The 23,372-nt window shown below is 30.3% G+C and overlaps 1 protein-coding gene across 1 annotated transcript; it reads right to left on the minus strand.

Annotated features, from left to right (window-relative positions):
* Window positions 1-587: 587 nt before the first annotated feature.
* LOC142330891 (anaphase-promoting complex subunit 1-like) lies at window positions 588-19,532 on the minus strand. Its single transcript, XM_075376358.1, has 5 exons — window positions 19,439-19,532; window positions 12,536-12,662; window positions 5,141-5,426; window positions 3,419-3,616; window positions 588-632 (listed from the first exon to the last, which is right to left on the minus strand). The coding sequence occupies exons 1-5, from the start codon at window positions 19,530-19,532 to the stop codon at window positions 588-590; spliced, it is 750 nt and encodes a 249-aa protein (XP_075232473.1).
* Window positions 19,533-23,372: the final 3,840 nt, after the last annotated feature.

Raw genomic sequence — 23,372 nt, forward strand, 5'->3', positions numbered from 1 at the left:
GTATATATTTTTTGTTATCAGTTAAAAGTTAAAAACACCTTTTTCAACGTTATATCTGTCGAATGAGTATTTTATTCCATTCAATTTTGGTAACGTTTTAATCCCGACGTAATTGATACACCCAACATCTAAAATATTTTACTTATGTAATCCAATCACTCTCACTCTCTCACCATCACACACATTATCTACTTTATCTTTCGTCCACAAGTAAGCAGTATACACTAATATAAACCAGATAGTCGTTTTCTATGTTGAGTATCGTTTACCTTTCTTAGCATCATTTTTTTTTATTATGTGATGACGCGTTTCGTAATAACTGCACTGTCAAAATTTATTTGTACTAGTACTTTTAAATTTCTGTTAGTCTTTATATAACATTTAATCAACGTCCCTCCTTTATTTGGCGTCATGCCATATCTGGGCTTCCACTGGTTTACTTGTTAACAGTTATACTTACCTTTTAATGTTATTTGATAGCGCCTTTGTATGAACAAATTACAAAAAAAAAACTTTTTTGAGCATTTTCCTAGTCCTCTTTTTTCCAACATCTAAAAGAAGTCACTTAGCAAACTATATCAAGCCGTCTAAGCAGCACTTATACACTGCAAACTACTCATCAGATTTATATTCTGCAGAAAAAAATTTTGGAATTTTCTAATTCCAAAATTGTTTGAATATTTTTTCTATCTAAAATCTCTAAGTTTGTTTAACTGCTTTTGAGATTATTTATTTTCCCTTTGCCCATAAAAATTTAGCGTTTGGGATTAATGTCGTTTAGCAAGTCGATTTCTGGGGTAACTGAGTCAAGCTGGCATAAACTTTACCAGGTATGCTCTGAAAATAGCAGTTTGTTCTATAAGTACCCGGAGTTGATAGTAGTAAGGGTGGCCATGCTAGGATGTTTTACAACTTTAAATAGCTTAGAAGAGAACTGTTTGGGACCATCATCATCAGCGGCTGGAGTCTGACCAGGATCGTCGGCTTATCCTTTAAGGTTTTAAATTACTAGAATGTGTTCTGTTTGAGATAGTCCTTCTGAGTGTATAACGTCACAATGTTCTCTAAAATTACTGGTATGATTTCTATTACAAGACAACACTAATCCCCTTTCTTTTCAATCCGTGATCAGGTGTAAGATAAGGGAAGAGACCCTACAGTCACATTGAATCAGTTTTATAGGGGAAGAGTGCTTCTTCAGCTACAGACTACAATCAATGAGGTCTTTGTGTTGGGGAGCTGGATTCTGAGTAATTGAATGATTTCATCATCATTTTACTGTTCATTGAAGTTAGAACAAGACTAGTAGATTGATATGGAATGTAATTTTATACAAGGCATGTTTTTGAAGTAAGTACCGTTGTGAAATTTAAAAAAAAAACAAGTACAATATTCTTAACAATTTTATTTTTACATGAAAGTGTGTACGTTAATCTACTTTTCTATATAATTGCCACCAATATTAAGGCACTTGTATCGTGCAACCAGCTTTTGAACACCGTCGTCATAGAAGTCTGCCGCTTGACTGATAACCACTGCAACACGATCGTTCTGACACCATCATCGTCGATAATTTAAGCTTTCACAATTTCATAGACAACACTTCTTGAAACTTGAGGAAACTCTTCAGATAGCAAAGAAATCGTAAAGCGTCTGTTCTCTCTCACTTTTTCGTTAACTTTCTGCACCATATCTTCAGTAATAACAAAAGGTCGTCCATTCCGTTCCTCATCATGAACATTGTTGCAGCCATCTTTAAAAGCTCTAACCCATTTTCGTACCATTCTAACGCTCATAATGTTTTCTCCATACACTTCACTAATCTGACGATGAATTTCAGTCCCTTTTACGCTTTAAGCACTAAGAAAACGAATCACACCACGTATTTCACAGTCGGCAGGATTCTCAATCAGCGGAGGCATTTAAAACACTAAACAAACGTAAACACAGTCGAATATTTCCGTAATGGCGTCTGTGGTTTGCCAACAGATACGGGTACACAGTGCGCATGTGTAGAATGCCAACTGCAGCGGCGGAATTTCAAACATTTTTTTAAAAACATGACTCGTATATCGCCAATGACACATATTATGCCAGGTAATCGATCATTCATTATCTGTCAATATGGCCTCTCAATATCCCCAGGGTAAGCGATCTTATATTCAGTGTTATAATCAATATTGCTGCCCTCACTCTGTTCAAGAGTGATGATTATAATAAATGTGATTTCCGTTCTTTGTTGTCAAGAAGGGCCCTATGACATCACAAACAATTGTGTTCCAACTATTATAATTTGGTGATTGCAGTTGCTAATCTTATATTGAACCAATAGTGATGTCTATTCACTAAGCATGTTGAAAGAGTATTTTAAGCATGCCAAAACTACAAATTTTTGAAGAAGCCCTCTCAAATGTAGCTGAGGCAGGAGTAAAGTGCAGAATAGCCCTTGGGCCTTTTTATTTTATGAGAAGTTCTATTCTTGGTAGATCTTCCTCAAGAAGGTTGATGGGCTCCAGCCAGGGCTCTTCAACATTTCCTAACTAATCCCTCTTTAATAGACAGCTGCAGTAAATATGTTTCCTAAGCAAAAATTACATTTCACCACCTGGTTACTTTAATCCTTCCCTGTTTTTTAGCTCATGTTACTGGTTAGAACAATTTTGTCCTTTTTAACTTTGATCTTCCTGATGTGTCCAAAGTTATTGTTGCATTGAGCTTGTCTTTGGCTATAATTTAAGCTAGTGTTTGAGTGTGTATCACCACTAGTGTTGGATTGTTTGTCGATTTAAGTTTTTGTTGCAACATCTGCAGCATGATAGAACATACTCATTGTCTTTTTTTCTTCACAGAGTTTGGTACTCAGATTAGATTTGATGCACACCGGCCTCATCGAGAGCCCTTCCAAAACTTAATTGTTCTGGTTCTGAGGGGTACGTGCGAAGGTGTAGCAACAGCTGTTGTTAGTATCCGTTATAAGCAAGGATTTGGCCTATTTGGGTGCAGGCCGTAATCCGAGGTCTTGTGACTACATGCAGCAACATGTATTTACGAGATTGATCTAGAAGCGGCTAAAAGGTGCTGAGTGACAGGGGGATTTATAGGCCTCTGGCTGTCTGTAGCTTGCTGCAGGCAGTTGTTACGTTTGTGGGCTTGCCCATGTTTGTAGTAGTAGATGAAGCAAGATTTACATAGTCTTTGTTAGTTAAATTTTGTAGAGTATTCTGGCAACATTATCAGAAGCCAGCGATTCGAAAAAAAAGCCCAAGCTCATACGGGGTAGGGCTGGTGAATCAATGATTCCTCTGTCTCCTCAGGTGATGATGTCCTGACTTAAAACATAATGTTGGTAAAACAAAAAAATAAAAATGATAGTATAAGGAAAATATAAAAATAACTTACAAAATGGAATTATAATTACCATTGCAAGTGCTAACAGAATCACATTAAGGCAAGTTTCTATAGTAGATTTTCCAGCAAGTTCAGCAATTGATTTTCCTGACATTGATGTGAACTTCTTACAAAAATTAAATAAAGTTATAAATGCTTCATTATTAGCTGAACCAGCTAAACGCAGACCCATTGCCATACAAGCACCAGCAATTATATTACAATATGACTGGCTGAAAAAATAATTGTAATAATAATAAATAAAAACCTTGTATTTTAACTTAAAATTAAACAAATCAGATTTAATTAATTGCACAAATTTTATTTTTAAAAACAACCCACAGAAAGAAATTGGTTACAATAATTTTTGAGAATGTTCAAGTAACAGATAAAAACATTTTACTCAGACGTGGCATATTTCTATAAAGGATATATTAATTACCAGAATGACCACTATTGGAGCTCAAATATCAAATTCCAAGTTTTACAACCTTAAAAGATTGGTTTATCACCATTTATTGCTGATGAGTCACTAACCCAAAATTTTGAACAGATTTTAAAAAAATTTGGTTTTCAATTTAATCAGAATGATCTTATTTATCATTATTTTTCAACTTCAATCCTGCCTTACAATTCACCAAATGGACTGAATTTTTTATTTTGTATAGGAAGCTGTTCTGATGGTTTGATGTAAGTCCTTTGAACAAAACTTAAGATTTTAACAAATGAAAAATTATTTGTCTTTATGGATGACCTGAAAATATTTTTCATTTTTCTCGTCATTCCATAGTTTAGTATATTTTGTTATAACATTTAACTTGGGTGTTAATCTGATATTGAAAATATTTTCACAATAAAACTTAAGAAAATTAATTGAAAAACTTAGAGAAAAGAATACACAGTCCTGAATTTCAGGAAGTCTTAACATGCTCTTGGCAATAGTTTTTTTTTATTGTTTCTTTGCATTACTTTTTTATTTTTAACAAAATGTAAGTTTCTTCCATTTATAGTTCTTGCAAATGACTTTTTACATACAGACAGAGTTTTTGTAGGCCATTCATATTCTAATTAAGGGAAAAATATGTATTTAAAAAATAAAATAAAAAGGAGCTAAAACAAATTAAGAGTAATAGTTTTTCTTTATAATCTGACTTTAAATAATAAAAAAATTGAGGTTTAGGAATCTGCTGATAGATTTTTAAATTATTGCCAACTTCTAAAAGCCAAAATTTAAATAATAATTGAAAAAGAATAATTTTATAATTTTTTGTAAAGGATTTTTGAGTTATCTTTTTTTAAAAAAACAATAAACTTTTATCAGAAGAATTTAATACAGTTAAATATACCTTTGGTGAATTATCTCAACAGGAAAGCCAATTAGGTTTGATATTTCTAAACCTAATTTCAATTAGGTTTCTTTCTCTTGAGTCTACAAAGATTTATAATAAGTAATCCCAATATTCAGAATCTAAAGTAAGAATATGAACCTTTTTCTTTTCAGAGAGTTGGTTGAAGTACCAGAATAAGAGAAAAAGTTTGTAATAATGAGAAAGTTTGTAATGTAATTTGAATAAACAAATAAAAGTTAGTTACTGAATATATTACATAAACTGTATCTCTTTGAGTTTAGTTTCATAAAAAAAAATTCTTCAAAGAATAAATTTATTTACTTCTAATTAAAATCAAACAGAAACAAAATAACACATAAAATAGTTTTTAAATCAAATCTTTTCTCCACTGATTTATGATTTACGATTAAATCAAATTGTAAATTAAATGATAAAGAAAACAAAACAAATAGTTTTACATATTTCATGGTTTCATAATCAATATTATCAGGTAGAATTCCAGGATGAGGTTTAACAAGACAATATGGTCTGATGGCAGCTGGGACATGATCAAGAACCCATTCTTCAGTATGTAATATATCATCCCATAGTATCAAACCTCTAGCAATCATTCTTAAAAGTAATAAATCTGGACATACAAAGTCAAGTAAATGTTGTGTATCACGGGCTTTCATCCAATTTGCCACTGTTCTAAAAAAAAAAAAATAATCAAGAAAAACAAAAATTACTTAAGGGAAATATCGGCCATTATTCTGAAGAATTACTATTAGTCTAGGCGGCATCTGTTATAAAATGGGCATATTTGGACTTTTTCTATATTATCGCTAATTTTTTATTTAATGCCTCCATAATATCATCAGAAATGATTATTTCATTATGCGCCAGTTAAAAAAGCTGTGCTTAAATTTTTATTAAAAAAAATTTCCCCTATTTTTATTTTTAGAGTTAACTCGATAACAGTTCTTATTAAATTTTACACACAATATCATAGATTTCAAATCAAAAAATACATTACTATTGAAAAATATTTCCAAAAATCTTTTCTTTTTTGTTGACAGTTATTGCTATTTTTGCATCAATAATAATGTATCTTTCGATTTGCAACCAATGATATTGTGTGTAAATGTTAATAACAAAACTTTTTTCTCTTCTGATCTTTTCTCTAAAATGAACAGCTATAATTTGGAGAAAATAGGAGAAAAAATGGATATTTTTGCATTTTGTTTAATACAAATTTAAGCACCCTTTTTCAACTAGCACATAATGAAATAATCATTTTTGATGATATTCTGGAGGCATTAAAGCAAAAATTAGCAATCATATAGAAAAAATCCAACCCAAAACAGATACCACCTAGACTATATCATCAAAATGTAATAATAGTTAATCTTCAATTATCCAGGTTAAATAGAACTATGAGGCTCAACTGATAAATTTTGCACATATATGCATAGCATGGGAATGAAAACAGATATTGGAATGAAATAAAAAATGAATAAAAATACAATACCTTAGCTACAAAACGAAGTATTTATTTTTCAATATAATCTCCATTTACACTGATACAGTTTACTTAACATGTGACAAGTTTTTGTATTCTGTGACTGAAAAATTCTGGTGGTCTTTCATGGATCCAAGTAGTCACAGCTTCCTTCACCTCATTGTCGGTGATGTAATGATTACCTTTGAGATGAGGGAAGAAATGGAAGTCGCATGGAGCCAAATCCAGCGAGTATGGTGGGTACACAACAGACTCAAACTTCAGCTTACAAAGAGCATAGAGTGTTTGCACAGTACTCATCGTGCACAGATTTTACGGTAACCCAATTGCTTGATAATATGGCCTACTCGTTCTTTAGACATGCGTAATTGAGTAATGATGCGTTGCTGGGTGATTTTCTGGTCACTTTGAAGCAAATTGTCCACTTCCTTTCAATGTTTCTCGTCCGTCACAGAAACTGGTCGTCCACTGTAAGGTGCGTCCTCAATTGTCACTTCACTCACGAAATTTCAACGCCCAACTATTCACAGTACTCTTGTCAACAGTTTCACTACCGTAAATGTTAAAAAATATTCGTAGGATTCACATTTTCTGCTATTAAAAATTCTATCACTGTGTGTTGATTTAACCATATTGACATTGGCCGTACTCAACTCCATTTTAACTGCTACTGAAAAAAAACTGGTAAACAAATTTCAATGCACTACTGCAGGTTTGTAGAGGGGGATTTTGGCTATTATATGCTGTCACTCTCAACTCGACAGTATCTTTTGTCTCTGTGTAGCACGCTAGTGTGCAGAATTTATCAGCTGAGCCTTATAAAATACAAATTGGTAACTAGAAAAATTAAATTATTTTTATACTGGAAATACAAAAAAAGTTCAATTAAATGATTACTGAAATAAATTTAAAACTGGATGGCTATTTCAATTGTTAAACAATCATCATCAGTGGAAACCGAAAAATAAAAATAATAAAAACAATTCTTTAACGATTACACAAACAGCACCTTGAAAGACAAACAAAAAATAGTAATTTTAGTTGTTACAAAATGTATATCATCATTTCAGAAAATTCCTAAGTATAACTTTATCTTAAATACTTCATGCACTGAAACTTCCAACTCATATTACTCATAATTTTTTTTTGTTTAATTAGTGTTGACTTTTCCTTTTCCATTACTAATCATCTTTTTGTAACTACTAATGATGACGGTTTAATAATCAAATGGTACCTAGTTCAGATTCTAAATAAATTTTTGTTAAATGGTTTTTAATTGTTAGCTATTTCAAATTTATTTTTATTAGAAGGCACACAGAGTATACATTATAATTTGTAAGAAAATACCTTTAGAAAACCAGAACCATATTTGTTAAATTTGAGTGATTGTGGGAATTTAACTTTATTGTTGGCAACTTATTCTTCTTTCAAACCTTTTTCATTCCTGCATACTACCATATGAAATATTCCAGATTTTATGAAACAATCATACAGTAAGGAATGTAGTTGGCAATACGTAGTATACAAATATATTTAAATTCTGTTAAATAAATCACCTAGTACAGAGTACTGAGATAAGACCTTAATATCTACCTTAATTTTTTATGAAAGGACTTTCGCAGGATCCTGCATCCTCAGATGGAATTATTTTACATTATTGCATAATAAATATAAAAATACTAAAATAATGACAATTTCATACTAATTTACACATGAGCTACTATCTGTTGCAGTTTTTGTAAGTACATCTTCCTCAAATAGTATTTGATGGTTTAGCAAACTGAAATTTTGTTTGTATTTATACAAGTAATATTTTTCTAATATATTTAGTTTTTCCATTTTTATTAATTTCTAAATTTCTATTAATATTGGAAATAGAATGAATGTTTATTGTTTATTACATAGTCTGCCATATTAGATAAACCTTTTCTTTTTTTTTCTTTAGCCTCCAGAACCACCATACGATTTTAATTCAGAACATGAATGAGGATGATATGTATGAATGTAAATGAAGTGTAGTCTTCTACAGTCTAAGGTCGACCATTCCTGAGATGTGTGGTTAACTGAAAATATTAGATAAATCTGATTTTTACATGACTGCCCAAAAAGGAGTGTAATGTTTTTAGGGTGTATGTATGTTCCACTGTAGCAGTTCAATAGCCGAGCCGATTTAGATGCATAGGTCAAGGATTACCTTGCATTGTAATCCTTAGATTATGGAGAGTGTCATAGGCTGTACAAATATGTACATATTTGTATATGTACAAATATGCTTAATTGTAACAAGGACATAAACAAATCATACATATGATTATAAATGGATAATAGATAGCATTTTCAGTATTGATTTGTTTGCATAGAGAATAGTTGTGTTTTAATATCTGCTACGATACTGAATGAATGAATTATGGTAGTCAAATTTATTAATTTATTTTATAATTATTATTACTGTTATTTATTGTTTATAAACATTTAAGAAAAAATCTTATGATATTTTGACAAGCAGAGTGTTCAATTATGTATGCATGTTCTTTTTACTGCTAAATATTACCTAACAATCCCTTTCTTTTACTAATAAAATTAATAAATAATAAAAAATAAATAAAAATAATATACGCTTAGAAATTAAATTAAATAATCTGTAAATTAATTGACAATGGATTGCTTCTAGCAGGATGTAAGGATAATAAAGAAATTAAATCAGTACAAAAGAAAAGCATTACTTAGAAGATAAAAATTTAGAGTGTGGGCTATGTGGATGACTTTGCTTTGGTTGTTGGAGGCTGATATCTGTAGGAAAGCCAAGGATAAAATACACGAGTCTTATCAGGTGGTGGCTGACTGGATGAGTGAAGTAGGATTAAGTATGGCCCCGGAGAAAACAGAAATATTTCCAATCTCTAACGCTAAACAGAGACCGCAGATCTTAGTAAAGTTGGAGGTCAGGTGCGTGTGATCCAAACCTGCAATTACGTATTTAGGCATATGGGTAGACACGCAGCTTTGGTTCGGTATTCATGTCTTCGAGGCATGCGGTTGGGCAGATAGGGTCGTGTGTCTCATTGTGAGCATCCTGCCGGACTGTGGGGGGCTCCGGCAGCAGAGGAGAAGACTCTTGACTGGGGTTGCAGTTCTTTACGAGGTGGAAATATGGGCATCTGCTACAAAATATCACAAGTATAGAGTTATACTTGAGTCACTAAGCTGTCTGTGGGTGGCATCTGCTTATAGAACTACATCCAGAGAGGTGCTCGAGGTCATCATGGGTATTTGGCCAATGGATCTTGTGGTTGCATTATGGGCTAGAATGCGCAAGTGTGGTGGTTTGACTCCTGCGGATAGGAAGATGGCAATTGAGCAGGGCACATTGAAGACATGGCAAGAGAGGTCCCAAGGCTTATTGGATTTTTACCTCACTCAGATGCTGATGGGCCATGGGGGCTTCAGGGTGTATTTATATCACTTTGAACTAGACTGCGCAGAAACCTGCCCTGATTGTGGAAGGGAAGAAACGGCATAGCATGTTTTCTTTGAGTGTCCCTGCTTTGCTATAGAGAGAGGCGAAATGCTTGAACTCCTGGGTACGACGGTTTTTTCCCACCTGAGGGACTTATGAATTTCATGATGGCCAAAGATGAGCACTGGCTTGCTGTGGTTAGGTATTCTAGAGCAGTCATGGAGAGGCTTAGGATAGTGGAAGAAACAAGATGCCTGAGAGCTGTGGTGCGGAGGACAGGGCTGCGGGTGAGTGTCCAGGAGGCTCCCTAACCTGTGAGGGTCACCTGGATGCAGTGAACTTTTCACTCTGATGTTAAGCTCCCCCTTTCTGAAGTAATGCCACACAGCAGTTCCAGAAAGGGGAAGACTATCAGAGGTGGAGATTTAGTTGGTAGGTTGCAGCCATACATACGGACTCAATAACATCTTGCAGAACCTGTTAGTTAGTCCGACACATTGTGTGTAAATGGTATTCCTTCCCTCTATAAAAAAAAGTGTGGATAATGGGAGGTGACATTCGTTACAGTTTGTACATATTAAACAAAAATTATGAAAATTCAAATTTTTAAATAAGCTTTTTAATTAGTATTTTTTTTAAACATTTATTTTTTTAATAAAAAGATTTTCAACATAGTGATGTGGGCTTTATAAAAGAAAATATTTTATTTTAAATAAACTGATGGGAAGTTCTTTACATGTAATTAAATAGGCTTCATTCTGAACGATTCGAAAACTCGTATCTCATACGTGTGAAATTGTTGTCTTATTAGTGTTTTTACACAACTGCCCAAAAAGTATTTATTGTGTATGTATATATGTTTGTTCCATAGCTCACTGACTGAACTGACTGTCATCTGCATGCTGTATAATTATCCTGTATTAATAATTATCCTATATTAAAGAGCTATGTTTTTTTCATAGTTGTGTTTTTTAAATTTTAATATTTATCTCTTGTTTATTTTTGGAATTTCTATAGTGCTCAAGATATATAATTTAACATTACAGAGGATTATCAATTTTAAAAAGATTAATTTCAGTAAAGGAATATACATATACATTTTTTTTGAGATTAAAATAATTAATTAACATATTGACCACTGTGCTAATACAATTTAATATTAAATAAAATAAACCATCAAACCACAATAAATAGATAAGTTAAATTTACTACATTAATATCAAGAATCGATTTTAGCAGGATCCTGCATCTTCAGTTGTTTTTAAATTCTATAATTACATTAAAACATATTTATTTATAATTTTATTCTGTTGAAATTCTTTTTTTTGAAAATTTTGAAATTTATAATGGACAAATATACAAATTCTGCTGTCCAGTACTGGAGTGATGTAACATCTAAAATGTTGTATTTTCCTTTGTTCTATTACCATTAATAGGATAAAACAGATCCATAATAGTTATATTTTGTTTTTAATTAAATCATCATCTTCGAAAGTGATATGGTGGCTTATCAATTTCGACAAATTAACAAAATTATAAACAAGTATATTTTAATGTAATTATAGAATTTAATAACTTATGGTAATTCCCAGAGGTTAAACAGGGAAAAGAAGAAAAGAAAGACAGAAAGAATTTAATAACCAGTGAAGATTAGGGATCCTGCGAAAATCGATTCTTGGCATTAATGTGGTAAGTTTAACTTATCTATTTTCTGTGTTTTAGTGGTTTATATTACATTATATATAGATATATATAATAACAACTTAACCACCAAACACAATAACAGATAACCTAAAAAAAACTAATACCATTAGTACACCAACACCACATTATTTAATTAGCATCATGATCAATGTTGATGAATATGAATTTAAACAAAAAATTGAAAATAATGAAAAAAGTTTATATAAACAAAGGTTCTGGAAACGCTTTGTTTTTGAGTTACAGCTAGGGAAAGATTTCACTGGATTTCAGCTATTCTAATAAAAATAAGCCCTACTGTAATTTTTGAGACTCAAATTAAGCAGAAAAGTTGGTGGTTTCTTTTATAATTTGAGCTGTGAAATAGGATAAAACAGGTCCTAGAACTGTAAATTCACTAGTCTAAGATATCTGATGTAAAACACAAAATTTTATGTACAAAAAAACCTTTTTTAGATTTGTAATACAACAGCTTTGTTAGATAAATAATAAATGCGGAAGATTTAGTAACAAAATTTAGAGAATTTAATTCTGAGAAAATTAATGAAAATACAGGCAATAAAATGTTAAAAACTTTTTTATTGAAGCAAAACAGAAGAAAAATCGTATTATTCTTTCTATATCAAACAAATATTCTTTTTAAAAATAAAAATGCCTAATTAATGAAAATGATTTTAAAAGAAATACAACATTTTTAAAACAATATTTTAGTGTGTACATTCAATAATTTACACAGGTATTTTAATAACACTTCATTTTTTAGTTATCCCTTGTGAAAAATTTTACCCTGATTTCTGTTCCAAGTGAAAAATGAAGCCATACTGAAATTCTTAAAATTTAAATTAAAGGGCAAATCTGATGTTTCATACAGTTTTTGACCTGAAAACATGTTTTAGAACTATGCCCTAATAATTTTAATAATAATACACTGCCAATAATTCAATATTATTTACAATAATTTCAATACACTGCCAATAAACAACAAAATTTTGCAATACAATTTGTAGAGAATATAATTCTGAGAGAATCTATACATAATATCAACTAAACATATTGTTTAAGAAATTTGAAAAAAGCCAAACATGGCAGTATAACAAGATATTAAAAAAAATAAATAATAAGTCAATAAAAACTGCATACTTATTCCCTGATCTGAAAAACATCATCCCAAGAGCTAAAGTTGCACCTGGAGCTGTAACAGCAGTATTAACTTGATCACCTTCACGTATCTGGTAACTAGGTGACTTATACTTTTCTTTCTGTGAGCCTGTACATAATGAAAATTGTTTAGATATATTCAAAGTACAGAAAAAAGCTAAGTGATTCTGTTTAACATTAGAAAACTTAAAAAAGTATATTTTAACAACAATGAGGCTTCTTTTGTTACAGACTATTTGATTAAGCAGTAAATGAGAAATTCTTCTGTCAATAAATCTATACTGAAAAGTTAAGTTTTTTAACAGAGTAATAATCTCAGGCACTACTGAAATGATGTAAAAATTCCTATACAGTTTTAAAGCTACAAATATTAAATCTGCATATTACATTAACCCCTATAAGTTGTCTAATTTTGTTCCCTTTGTAATTCTCTTCATTGTAATATACATTAAAAATAATAGATTAAAAATAATATACATTGTATAATACATTAAAAACATAGTCTATTAACAAAAAAACTATTTATTGCATCCAACTATTTATCGGAACCTTATTTTTCTGGTCCAGAAGCATATCATTGAAATACTGACATTGAAAAAAATTTGAAAACCCATTTCAGTAACAGTAAATCTTCTTTTCTGTATTTAAATCATTTTTAGATTTTTCATGTCTGTCCATTTAGTGTTTCAGCACAAAATCATTTTTTAAAGATATCTGAGGTTAGGCATGAATTACTGCCAACAAATCAACTCAAAGTAAAGTAAAGTAGAAAAGTAGAGAAAAAAAGTAGAAGTAGTAGAAAAGTAAAGTAAAGTAGTAAGGCTGTTAATTATGATGACTAAAGATAAGAAGACATTCTGTCTTTAAGAAATGGGGCAGATATGTTCTGAAACCTAAAATTTGACAAAATAACCATAAGTCATGAATTCCAGAGCTGTAATATTTATAACTTCTGAACTCAGGAATATATGTTTTTTTTAACGGTGGGTGGCCTTATCTTCTACTAGTTCAACTTCTCTCTTGAGAAGACCTTGCAAAACTAACTTATGTGGGATAACAAATACTACACCCTTTGCTACATAACATGTGTCAAAGAGTCAACTATGCCTTTTTAATGTTGATTAATAAAGGTTTTAACAATTCTTTCCATGATCCTACTCTTTAAAGATCTCTTCATTTGTTATGTGGTCTATTCTTGAGAGATTAATAGAGACAGAATCTAAAAAGAGATTAGAATAATTATTTTTATCACAAAAGGATTTTTTTTACAATGTTTGGGGATAGATTTTGTCTCCCTTTTCCAGTAAATCAACTCAAGTATCTTTAAATTAACCAGGAAAGTAATGTGGAATATAAAATATATTTCATTCAAATGCAGTAAAAATGAAATAGCTACTTTAATTAAACAAAAACTGACTGATTAATTTATCATTTTTATACTGCTTATCTTATACAAAAAAAAAATCATTTAGTTAATAAACGTTAATGTAATAAATAATAAGAGAAACAGAATAATCTCTTTAGGTAACTGACATTAATATCCGAAAATTTCCTAAATAATCCAAGAAATCATTATTTTTACACATTAGCTTCAAATGTATTTAAAGTAAGAAACTTTTTAGGGTAACTAAAAAATTACAATAATGAATTTAATCCCTTTCATTTTATAATGATTGCTCCTCCTCCCACAGCAGCTGAATTATTTATATATTCTATTAACAACTCTATCTCTTGTTACATTACCATACACACAGAGATTGGGGAAAAAAGTTTCTTTCCATTCTTCTGGTAAATGATTTTAGGACTGTACAACTCTCTACTATTAATCAAATCTGCCAATTGAAATCTGCTTTTGAAAGATGACATATCACAGAGTATTTTTAAAAAAAGTTTTAATTATAATAGCTTGTTTATTTACAAGTAATTGAATCTTGAAAAATGAGTAAAAATGAATATGAAATTGATACATTTTGAAATTTTATTACAAAAAAAGGGAAGAATGAAACTCAGGATGCTAAAAACATTTACGATATTTATGGACATGATACAGTATCAGCAAATGTCACAAAGTTGGTCAAATGCTTTCAATCTGAAAATTTTGATGTCAATGATGCACCTTGCTCTTGTCACCAATGACTGAAAAAGTTGATGAAATCATGAAAAAAAAATTAGCAAGACCTCCACATTAGCAGTGGTGATATCTGTAACAAGATAAACATCGACACAAAACAGTTTTAAACTATTTAAAGAAGGCTGGATATAAAAAACTACATGTTTGGGTATCATATGATTTAACAATGAAAAATTTAATGGAGCAAATTTTCATGTGTGAATCATTGCTAAAACAGAATGAAATTGAATCATTTTTTTAAATGATTCATTACAGGCAATGAAAAATGGATCATGTGAGACAATAATGTATGGAAAAGATTGTTGTTAAAGCAAGGTGAAGTTTTGCAAAGTGGTAAAGCCAGGATTGACAATCAATAAAAGTGATACTAAGTGTATAGTGGGATGGGAAAGGAACTGTTCACTTTCAGCTATTGCTACCCAATCAAATGATCAATTCTAATCTCTACTATCAACAATCGCAAAGATTACACAAAGCGATCAAGATAAAGTAATCATCCTGACCTCTGTAAGGGAAGATACTCACTTTGTGATGATCCTGGTTTCTACACCACTCCCTCCATTCCAAGCCTTACTGGAGGTCATCTTTAAGACTCTTTAAACTTGATAACTCAACACAGTCATCAGTTTGGCCTCCATTAGGATACCACCAGCCGAAAATGCCTTGGCAGATATTCCATCAGTTTATTTACACAAACTATTACTGCCTTCGTTTGGCCTCTTCCAACCACGATCACCTACCATAACTTACAACTCTCAACTATCAAATTAACTGATTTGCAGAAGCATGATCCCTACGCCTTCCTCTAACACTGAAGGTTTAACTCAAAAACTCTTCCTATGTTTAACTTCAAAACTATGTACTCAGATCATTAATTGATTGAGCCTTTACACATTAAAAATATTATCTTCATACCAACAAAACAAGTGTTGATGGCAATAACAACAATTTTGTTCTACAATTCAATTTACTCAAAATCCTCTTGATTTACTTAAAAATCAAGATTTAATCAAATCTTGATTAAATAATCAAGTAATCAATTTAAGTAAATCAGATTTAATAAGCCTCTAATGAACCCTATTTTTCTCTGCTCTAGGAGAAAGGTCAATGCATATACCCTCCCACACCACAACTCCACCACAGAGTTCTCCACACAACCATCTCATCCTAACAGCGAATATCTCAGGCCTTTACACATTAAAAATATTATCTTCATACCAACAAAACAAGTGTTGATGGCAATAACAACAATTTTGTTCTACAATTCAATTTACTCAAAGTCCTCTTGATTTACTTAAAAATCAAGATTTAATCAAATCTTGATTAAATAATCAAGTAATCAATTTAAGTAAATCAGATTTAATAAGCCTCTAATGAACCCTATTTTTCTCTGCTCTAGAAGAAAGGTCAATGCATATACCCTCCCACACCACAACTCCACCACAGAGTTCAACACACAGCCATCTCATCCTAACAGCGAATATCTCAGGTAACTGGGCTCAATGTCAAAATGCCTATCTTGGAGAAGTAAGCACCCAAGCGAGACCCTAGACACCTGGGTTGCTATTCTATCTACACATTTATAACAGCATCAGACCCTTCAGTCATCCTCCACAGGGCTAAGAATCTTAAGAAGCCAGCAACTATATTCCATTCCCTTTCGGCTTTCCAATTAACTTGCAGATCAAAACCAGAATTGATCATCCCAAGTTCTCTAGTTAATTGGGTATGCTCAGCTTTGTTCCTGGGGTAGACATATGACATGGCGCACATCATCAATGGCCCTACACTCTGGACACAGGCCTAAATTAATCAAACCAAACTGGACCAACCTATCTCAAAAAGCATCATGTCCAGAAAGAACTGAAAAATATGCTGATTGGGGGATCCACTAGCATGCTTCTCAAATTAGGAAAAATACCATGCATGCATCTGCCATTGGATGATTCAGTCCATCTGACCTGCCACAAATAAATAAAGTGACCAGAATTGATCGATAGGAAAGGTGTCATCTTCAATTATGACATAGTCAGACCCAAACATCTTTGGTGACTGTCAAAAATTGAGCTTGGCTAAGAAATTTTGATGCATCTATTATATAGTCCTAATACTGCAATTTCAAACGACTGTTTGTTTAGGTTGGTCTTTAAATATGGCACATATTTAGAATTTTCATTTAAGGTATAAAATAATTGTTTTACTTTTGCATTAAAATATGAAGAAAAATTTTCCCCAACCCTATATATATATACTGAAAATTAAGTTTACTGATAAAATATATATACTGAAAATCAAAAAATTAAGTTTCATAAACATTTTCTGGTGATAGACATTACTATATATTTAAAAATAACTACAATTTTGACTATGAATATTAAATTTACTTTTAACACCAATAGCATAAATTTTATTTTGATAATAATTACACTATTTTAGAGAATAGAGAAATGCTTAAAAATATTTTTTTAGAATTATAACCGGGCAGTTCTACAAGACACAAGGAAATAATATTTCTTTAGGGTGTACGCTAATGAAATTCATTATTAAAAATTTTGAAAGAATCCTTATAAATTATTATTATATAAAGAAAATTACATAATGAAATATACTTTAACTTTCAGGCTGAATAATGAGTGAATAAAAATTGTTTACTGGTCATTGGATATAGTTTACTTAGAACTGAGTCCATAATTTTCATGTTGTGTTTGTGAACACTCATAGTTACATTTTGTTTACAATCCTACATACACAATAGGAGATATGATGGGATTTAGAATTACATTTAACTCATTACATATTTTAATATACTAAGTTATCCGATATGGCATTTTATACATACATGTGTGTTTTATAGTGATAAGAAAATATAAAAACTATGAATATAAAAGGTAAAATTTTCATTAAATAAACCAATTCTAATAATTTATACAAAATAAATATTTACTAAATCAAAATAACAGCTGTGTAAAAGCTAAGTACAGTTAAACTACAAAAATATATGCTAGGGTAAAATTAAAATAAATTCATTATCATTATCATCAAATGACCTTCAAATTAAATATACAAAAAATACACATTTTAATAAATAAATACAAGTGAACAATGGTATGATAAAAATGGAAGGAACAGTGGGTTTTCCCTGAAGTATCAATGTAAGTACAAACTTATAAAAAAAAATCCAGGTTATAATAAACTAACAATTCAGACAAAATAGTAAAAAATTCAGATAACTACTCAGTAAAGCATGTTTCTGTTAAATTTGGTGAGTTGGAAATAATAAATAGAAGTAAAAAATAATAATAATAATTTCTTACACTTACCTATTTCTGATAACAAGACTTCAGCAATGTGTCTATGTGCTGTTTGCTGGTATACTAAACCAATCCCTAATAATGCAGCTACCTGTATGTTTTGATTTAACTACAATGGCGGCATGTTTTGTTAATAATATTAATTATTTTTTTGTTTACGTTTTTAATTTTAATTACAAAAAATCTACCTCCTGATGATGGTCAAATGACCTAAAACGCTAGGGATATAATATAAACTGTTGGTAAGGTTGATTTTTATAACAAATTATTTAACCTAACTTTCTACTTAATAAATAAATGCTTTTTTTCTGATCAGAAGAAATTATAAAATTTGAAAAACGAAATAGATGTGTTTAAAGTTCATATTAATTATTAATTCAAACACATGAAATGACGTTAAGGTAAATAAATTAATTATGAAATATTACTACAAAATATTAACAATATTGTAAATATTACGATATTGTTTCTGTAAAACTAAATCTTTTAATTGTAAAATAAGCTGATGGGCAACTGATTATACAGTTTTCTTTTTCATAAAGTATGCCTCAATAATGATCTGAAAGCATGATTACAAGCTTAGTGTTTTATAAAGATGCTTCAGAGTAAAACTGTTCACTCCACTTTTGTAAACAAAATCAGTTTTATCATCCCACAAGAATTTATCAAATAAAAAATCCTTTATGGGCAACAAAATTACTATTAATATAATGGGAATTCTGGCCACACAATCTGCAATGTTATGTTTAACAAAGAAACACTGTGTGACAGTTTTATCCACATTTTGAGTTACATTGTTACAATCCATCCAGTGAAGAGTTTTAAAGCTGCAATTGTGAAAGTTTCAATCCATTTTTATTAATTATCTTTAGAAATAGATACAGTTGTGTCATCTGTGAAAAGAGTTGTAATGAATGGCTTAAGAATTTGCGGCAGATCATTAATAAACAATAAAGAAAGCAAAAGATTTTCCCTGAGTCGCTCTACACTCTACATCTTGAAGCAAGGACCTAAATTTACATGTGTATTCTTGGCGAATAATAAAATTTCTACTACTTGTATACAATTTGTGAGGTATGATTTGAAAAGCAAGTTTCTTTTCAGATACTGATACCACAGCTACTAAGTTGTTTTATTGGTATAAATAAATATTTTCCAGTATTTCAGAAAATTGAAAATGAAATTTTTTTTGTCTTAAAGAATTGAAAATATTTTCCAACAACTGGGAAATAGCTACTTCTTTTAAGACATGTTTGCTAATGGAAATATAAAAATTAGATTACCTTATAAATATAATGGTGGACTTGCTGTTAAGCTGTCCCCGTCAGTACACTGCACAATAATATTTATTAAGAATAAACATAGCAATATAAGTATACACTTTCTTTTAGTTATCACGCATTTGAGTATGATATTTTTAAGTACGTACTATACACATCTTACTCTGATCAAGTAGCATTTGGATAGGTAATGCAGAACATACTTTAAGATCAGATTCAGTATATGAAAAACAGAATAAAAGTTCATTTATTACCATCAAAAGTTCTATGTATCTATATTATCAGTCCCATTTTTGTTAAAAATTATTTCTCAGTAAGTTTTGAGGTATGTTGATAATATGTTATATAGTTATTACATTTTCTGATTAACTAGTAATTGTGTGACAAATAAAGCTTCATTTTACAATAAATTAAACTCTTAAAAGAGAGAATAACTACAGTGAAGATTAAATTAAATTGTAAAATGGAATTATTGTTTGCAATAGCATTGTATCGTAATTTACATATAAATTTATGGTAATAATATTTTAAAAGTTAACAACTACCACATACCCATTTTTTTGTCTTTTTGTTTTCTTTTTGTTCCCAAAAGTTATTTGAAGGTAAAATTAAAAATAACATATTTATAAAAATTAAGAATTTAATATACTGCTAAGAACAAAGTAATGCAACATAATAACAAAACGATCTCAGAGAAAAATGTTCGATTTGAAGGTGTAATAAATCATGAAAGTGTATTTTATATAACTGCCGAGAATAGATTGGAACTGACTGATTATTTCGATGGTAGGTTACATCAACAGCAACTGGAAGGTTTGTTCATTTTTTTTTTAGAAATTACTGAGTGATAACAGAAATTTTTCCACCACTGTACCTGCCCTGAACAACATTACCCGTTTGGTTTGAGTTTGGTTTAAAATGGAATTTTTCTTTCTAGTTAGTTAATAAGTAAACTGTGATGATTATGTTAATTTTTAAATCATTATTACCTCTTCATCTCATATGTTCTATAAAATTATATTTTTGGGTTTAACTGTTAAAAATTTTATAATGACATCATTTATTAAAATATAATTTTAAACTAAGTTAAATCAGATTCTACATGCAGATGCAGGCACAAAAATGTTTAGTGGATAAAAAAGTAAATTATTTACTACCATAATTTACAGGTAAGTTATAAAAATCATGCCTGAAAATGAATTAATGATTTAAAGGTGTTTTCATCTGATGAGCTTGATTCTCTTAACACTTATTAAAAAAAAGTGATTTTTATATAGTTTGAAAATTATAATATTCCAACAGATTTTGTAAATTCTGCTAAAGAATATTGGTAATTATAAATAAAATTTCCCAACAGTGAAAGTGTAAATGTCACTCTTTCCCAAAAAAACTTAAAAGATTTTCCCTTTAAAATTAAGTAGATCGTCTCTCTCTGTGGTACATACATTGAAATCCACCAGGATATGCTGCATCTCTTATATGAAATAATCTAAAAGACTTGGAACTTTCAATGTTATCCAAATGAATCGCTTCATTACTAATATTGTATTGATCTTCAAGACAAATAATTTTTGATATAATGTAATTAAACTATGATAGAGAACTAAGCCTTAAAATATAATAAAATAAATAAAAATTTGTAGAATCAAGAAGCGATGAGTTAATCCCAAGTTTTAGTAATCCTTTTAAATATTTTCTGTGAACTTAAAAAACCTATGGAATTTTTTTTTCTTAGAGCCCTTCTAATCTTTTGTTACAACTGTCTTCCCCTCTCTAACAGCTGCTGGACACTTAAATTTTTTAATGGTTTTTACTTATTGTGTTGCACATTTTATATATTATAATAATTAAATTAAAAACTCACAGATTTACTGTTTCCTCTCCAATCTAATTTAATGAAAATGAAAATTCTATTTCTGATTAAATTCTGGGATAAAAGTCCTCCATATCAGTCCTCCGTTTGTTATTATTAAATTATTGCAAATAAATAACAAACAAGTTGTATTAGTATAATTATTTATTTAATGATATACAGTACACACATAATTCAAACCACGAATAAATTATAAAATTTATCTTTATGCTTTATGTTATGAAGAAATTCAGTGAATTAAATTATAAGAAATGTAAATTAATTCATCAAGATATCCAAGTCTATTATGTTGTGCTTTTAATATAATAATTTGCCTGGGAAATAAGTTTCATAAGTAGACAAATATCACTCTGTTAAGGGGACATTAAGAAAGTAGCTATTGCCTCAGTCTAAGAGATAAATCCAGAATTTTATCAAAGACAAAGCTCAAAGATGTAATTTATATTCATGAAATCTATTTGAGGAAAAGGGATTCCAATTGACTCAAGAAGTCTACTTCATAAAAATAATAATAATTAATATTATTTATATGTCTGAAGGTGTCACAACTCAACAGATAATCTAACATGACACATCTACTTCCAAAAAAAACTCTGAGCCAGTCTTAATAAAAACTCAACATCACAATTTGTTTTTCTGATGCCTTTGCCTCAAAATTATTGCATATCAGCATGAAGCTGACTAAACTATAGCTGATATTCAGCTCTGAAATTGGTCCTTTTACTATATTCACATTGAATGGTTGTATCGTGTCATAATAAATGTAAAGAAATGTACTTTATATGGTATCACTTGTATCTTGCATGACTTGTATAACACGGAAGTCACAGATCAGGAATTTATTATGTAATCACTTCATTTATTATGTTCAATCGCTTCTTCATTCTGTTTAGTGCTGGTAAAGGAGCAATTGATGAAAGACATGATGATGTGTTGTTTCCAACTTGTAATTCTGTGTTTTGTAATTCATTTTTATGAGCAAGCATACAGTGAAACTAAAATCTGTAGATGATAATCTCATGTTTATACTAATATTATGAGCGACATAGTCATGATGCCAGAAAATCAGAGAGAAGTGAGCCATACAGATTCAGATGATATTATTGAACTGAAAAATGATGTTACAACATTTTGGGAACAAAAGAATCTACTAGCAGAATTGATGGAACTTGGGACTGCAGCCATATCAGATTCTTATTATAAATTGTTAGACAAATCAAACGGTGTAGGCTGCTGTCTATGGCTGTTATTCTTCTGAATGAAAATGCATAACCTTACGCTATAAGCTACTCAAAGGCTTTAGTTGTCTGTTCAAGTTGGAGATTTTTATTGTTACTCCTATTGTTTGGATACTGCTTAAATACCTTCTCTTTATTAAGATAAAGATTTGTCTGTTAATTAGTATAATGAAACTAACAAGGGGCTCAGAAATGGATAGGTGGTGGATTTTTAAAATCATTTCTACAAAAGTTGGTGTTGTGGTGCAACAAGTGCCCGAGAGTGGAAATTGACTAGAGGAAATTCTAATGCAGATATGTTTATAAGGAATAGCGATCCAAATAACAAAATATTTAGACACCGTTTTTTCTTTCTTACCAGAATTCAAGTACATGCCATATTTATCTATACATTGCGGAGAATGGACTTTTCACGATAGCTTTAGATTTTTACTGAAGTAAAACTTGCCAGTTTTTATCCATTTGTCTTAACATTGCATAAGAAGATCTGAACGATTTTTTGTATTTGAGAATTACATTGAAGTTTAGATATTTATTTTAAAACATGATAGAGGCACCACAGCTGTTACACTAATTTTTTTTTTTATTTCTCCTTACTTAGGAAGAAGTTGTAGTTTGAAAAAAACATCAATAAAATAATTATAGACATTTATATATAGCATTTGCCGTAAACAAAGTATTGAATATGACAAGATATGAGATACAAGTCCCACAAAACGGCATTGTCATTGTCAAGAAAAAAGCATTTCACGTTGGGCTTAATAAAGAAAGTGAGGGGCTGAAGCAATTACCCACTGTCTTCTACCCAGAGTAGGCCAAGCCCACTAAAACTCAAGAAATCTTTCACCTGTACAAGACTCTGTTCAATGGGGAAACCTACTGGGACCCTATTAGGGATTGGGATGCGACTTAACTAACTAATAATAAAATAATATGTACATTGTACCTGAAATAACATACACAGCATATATAAAATGTAAATCTAT

This window comes from Lycorma delicatula, chromosome 10, assembly GCF_047948215.1.
Source record: "Lycorma delicatula isolate Av1 chromosome 10, ASM4794821v1, whole genome shotgun sequence".
Classification (NCBI taxonomy): Eukaryota; Metazoa; Arthropoda; class Insecta; order Hemiptera; family Fulgoridae; genus Lycorma; species Lycorma delicatula.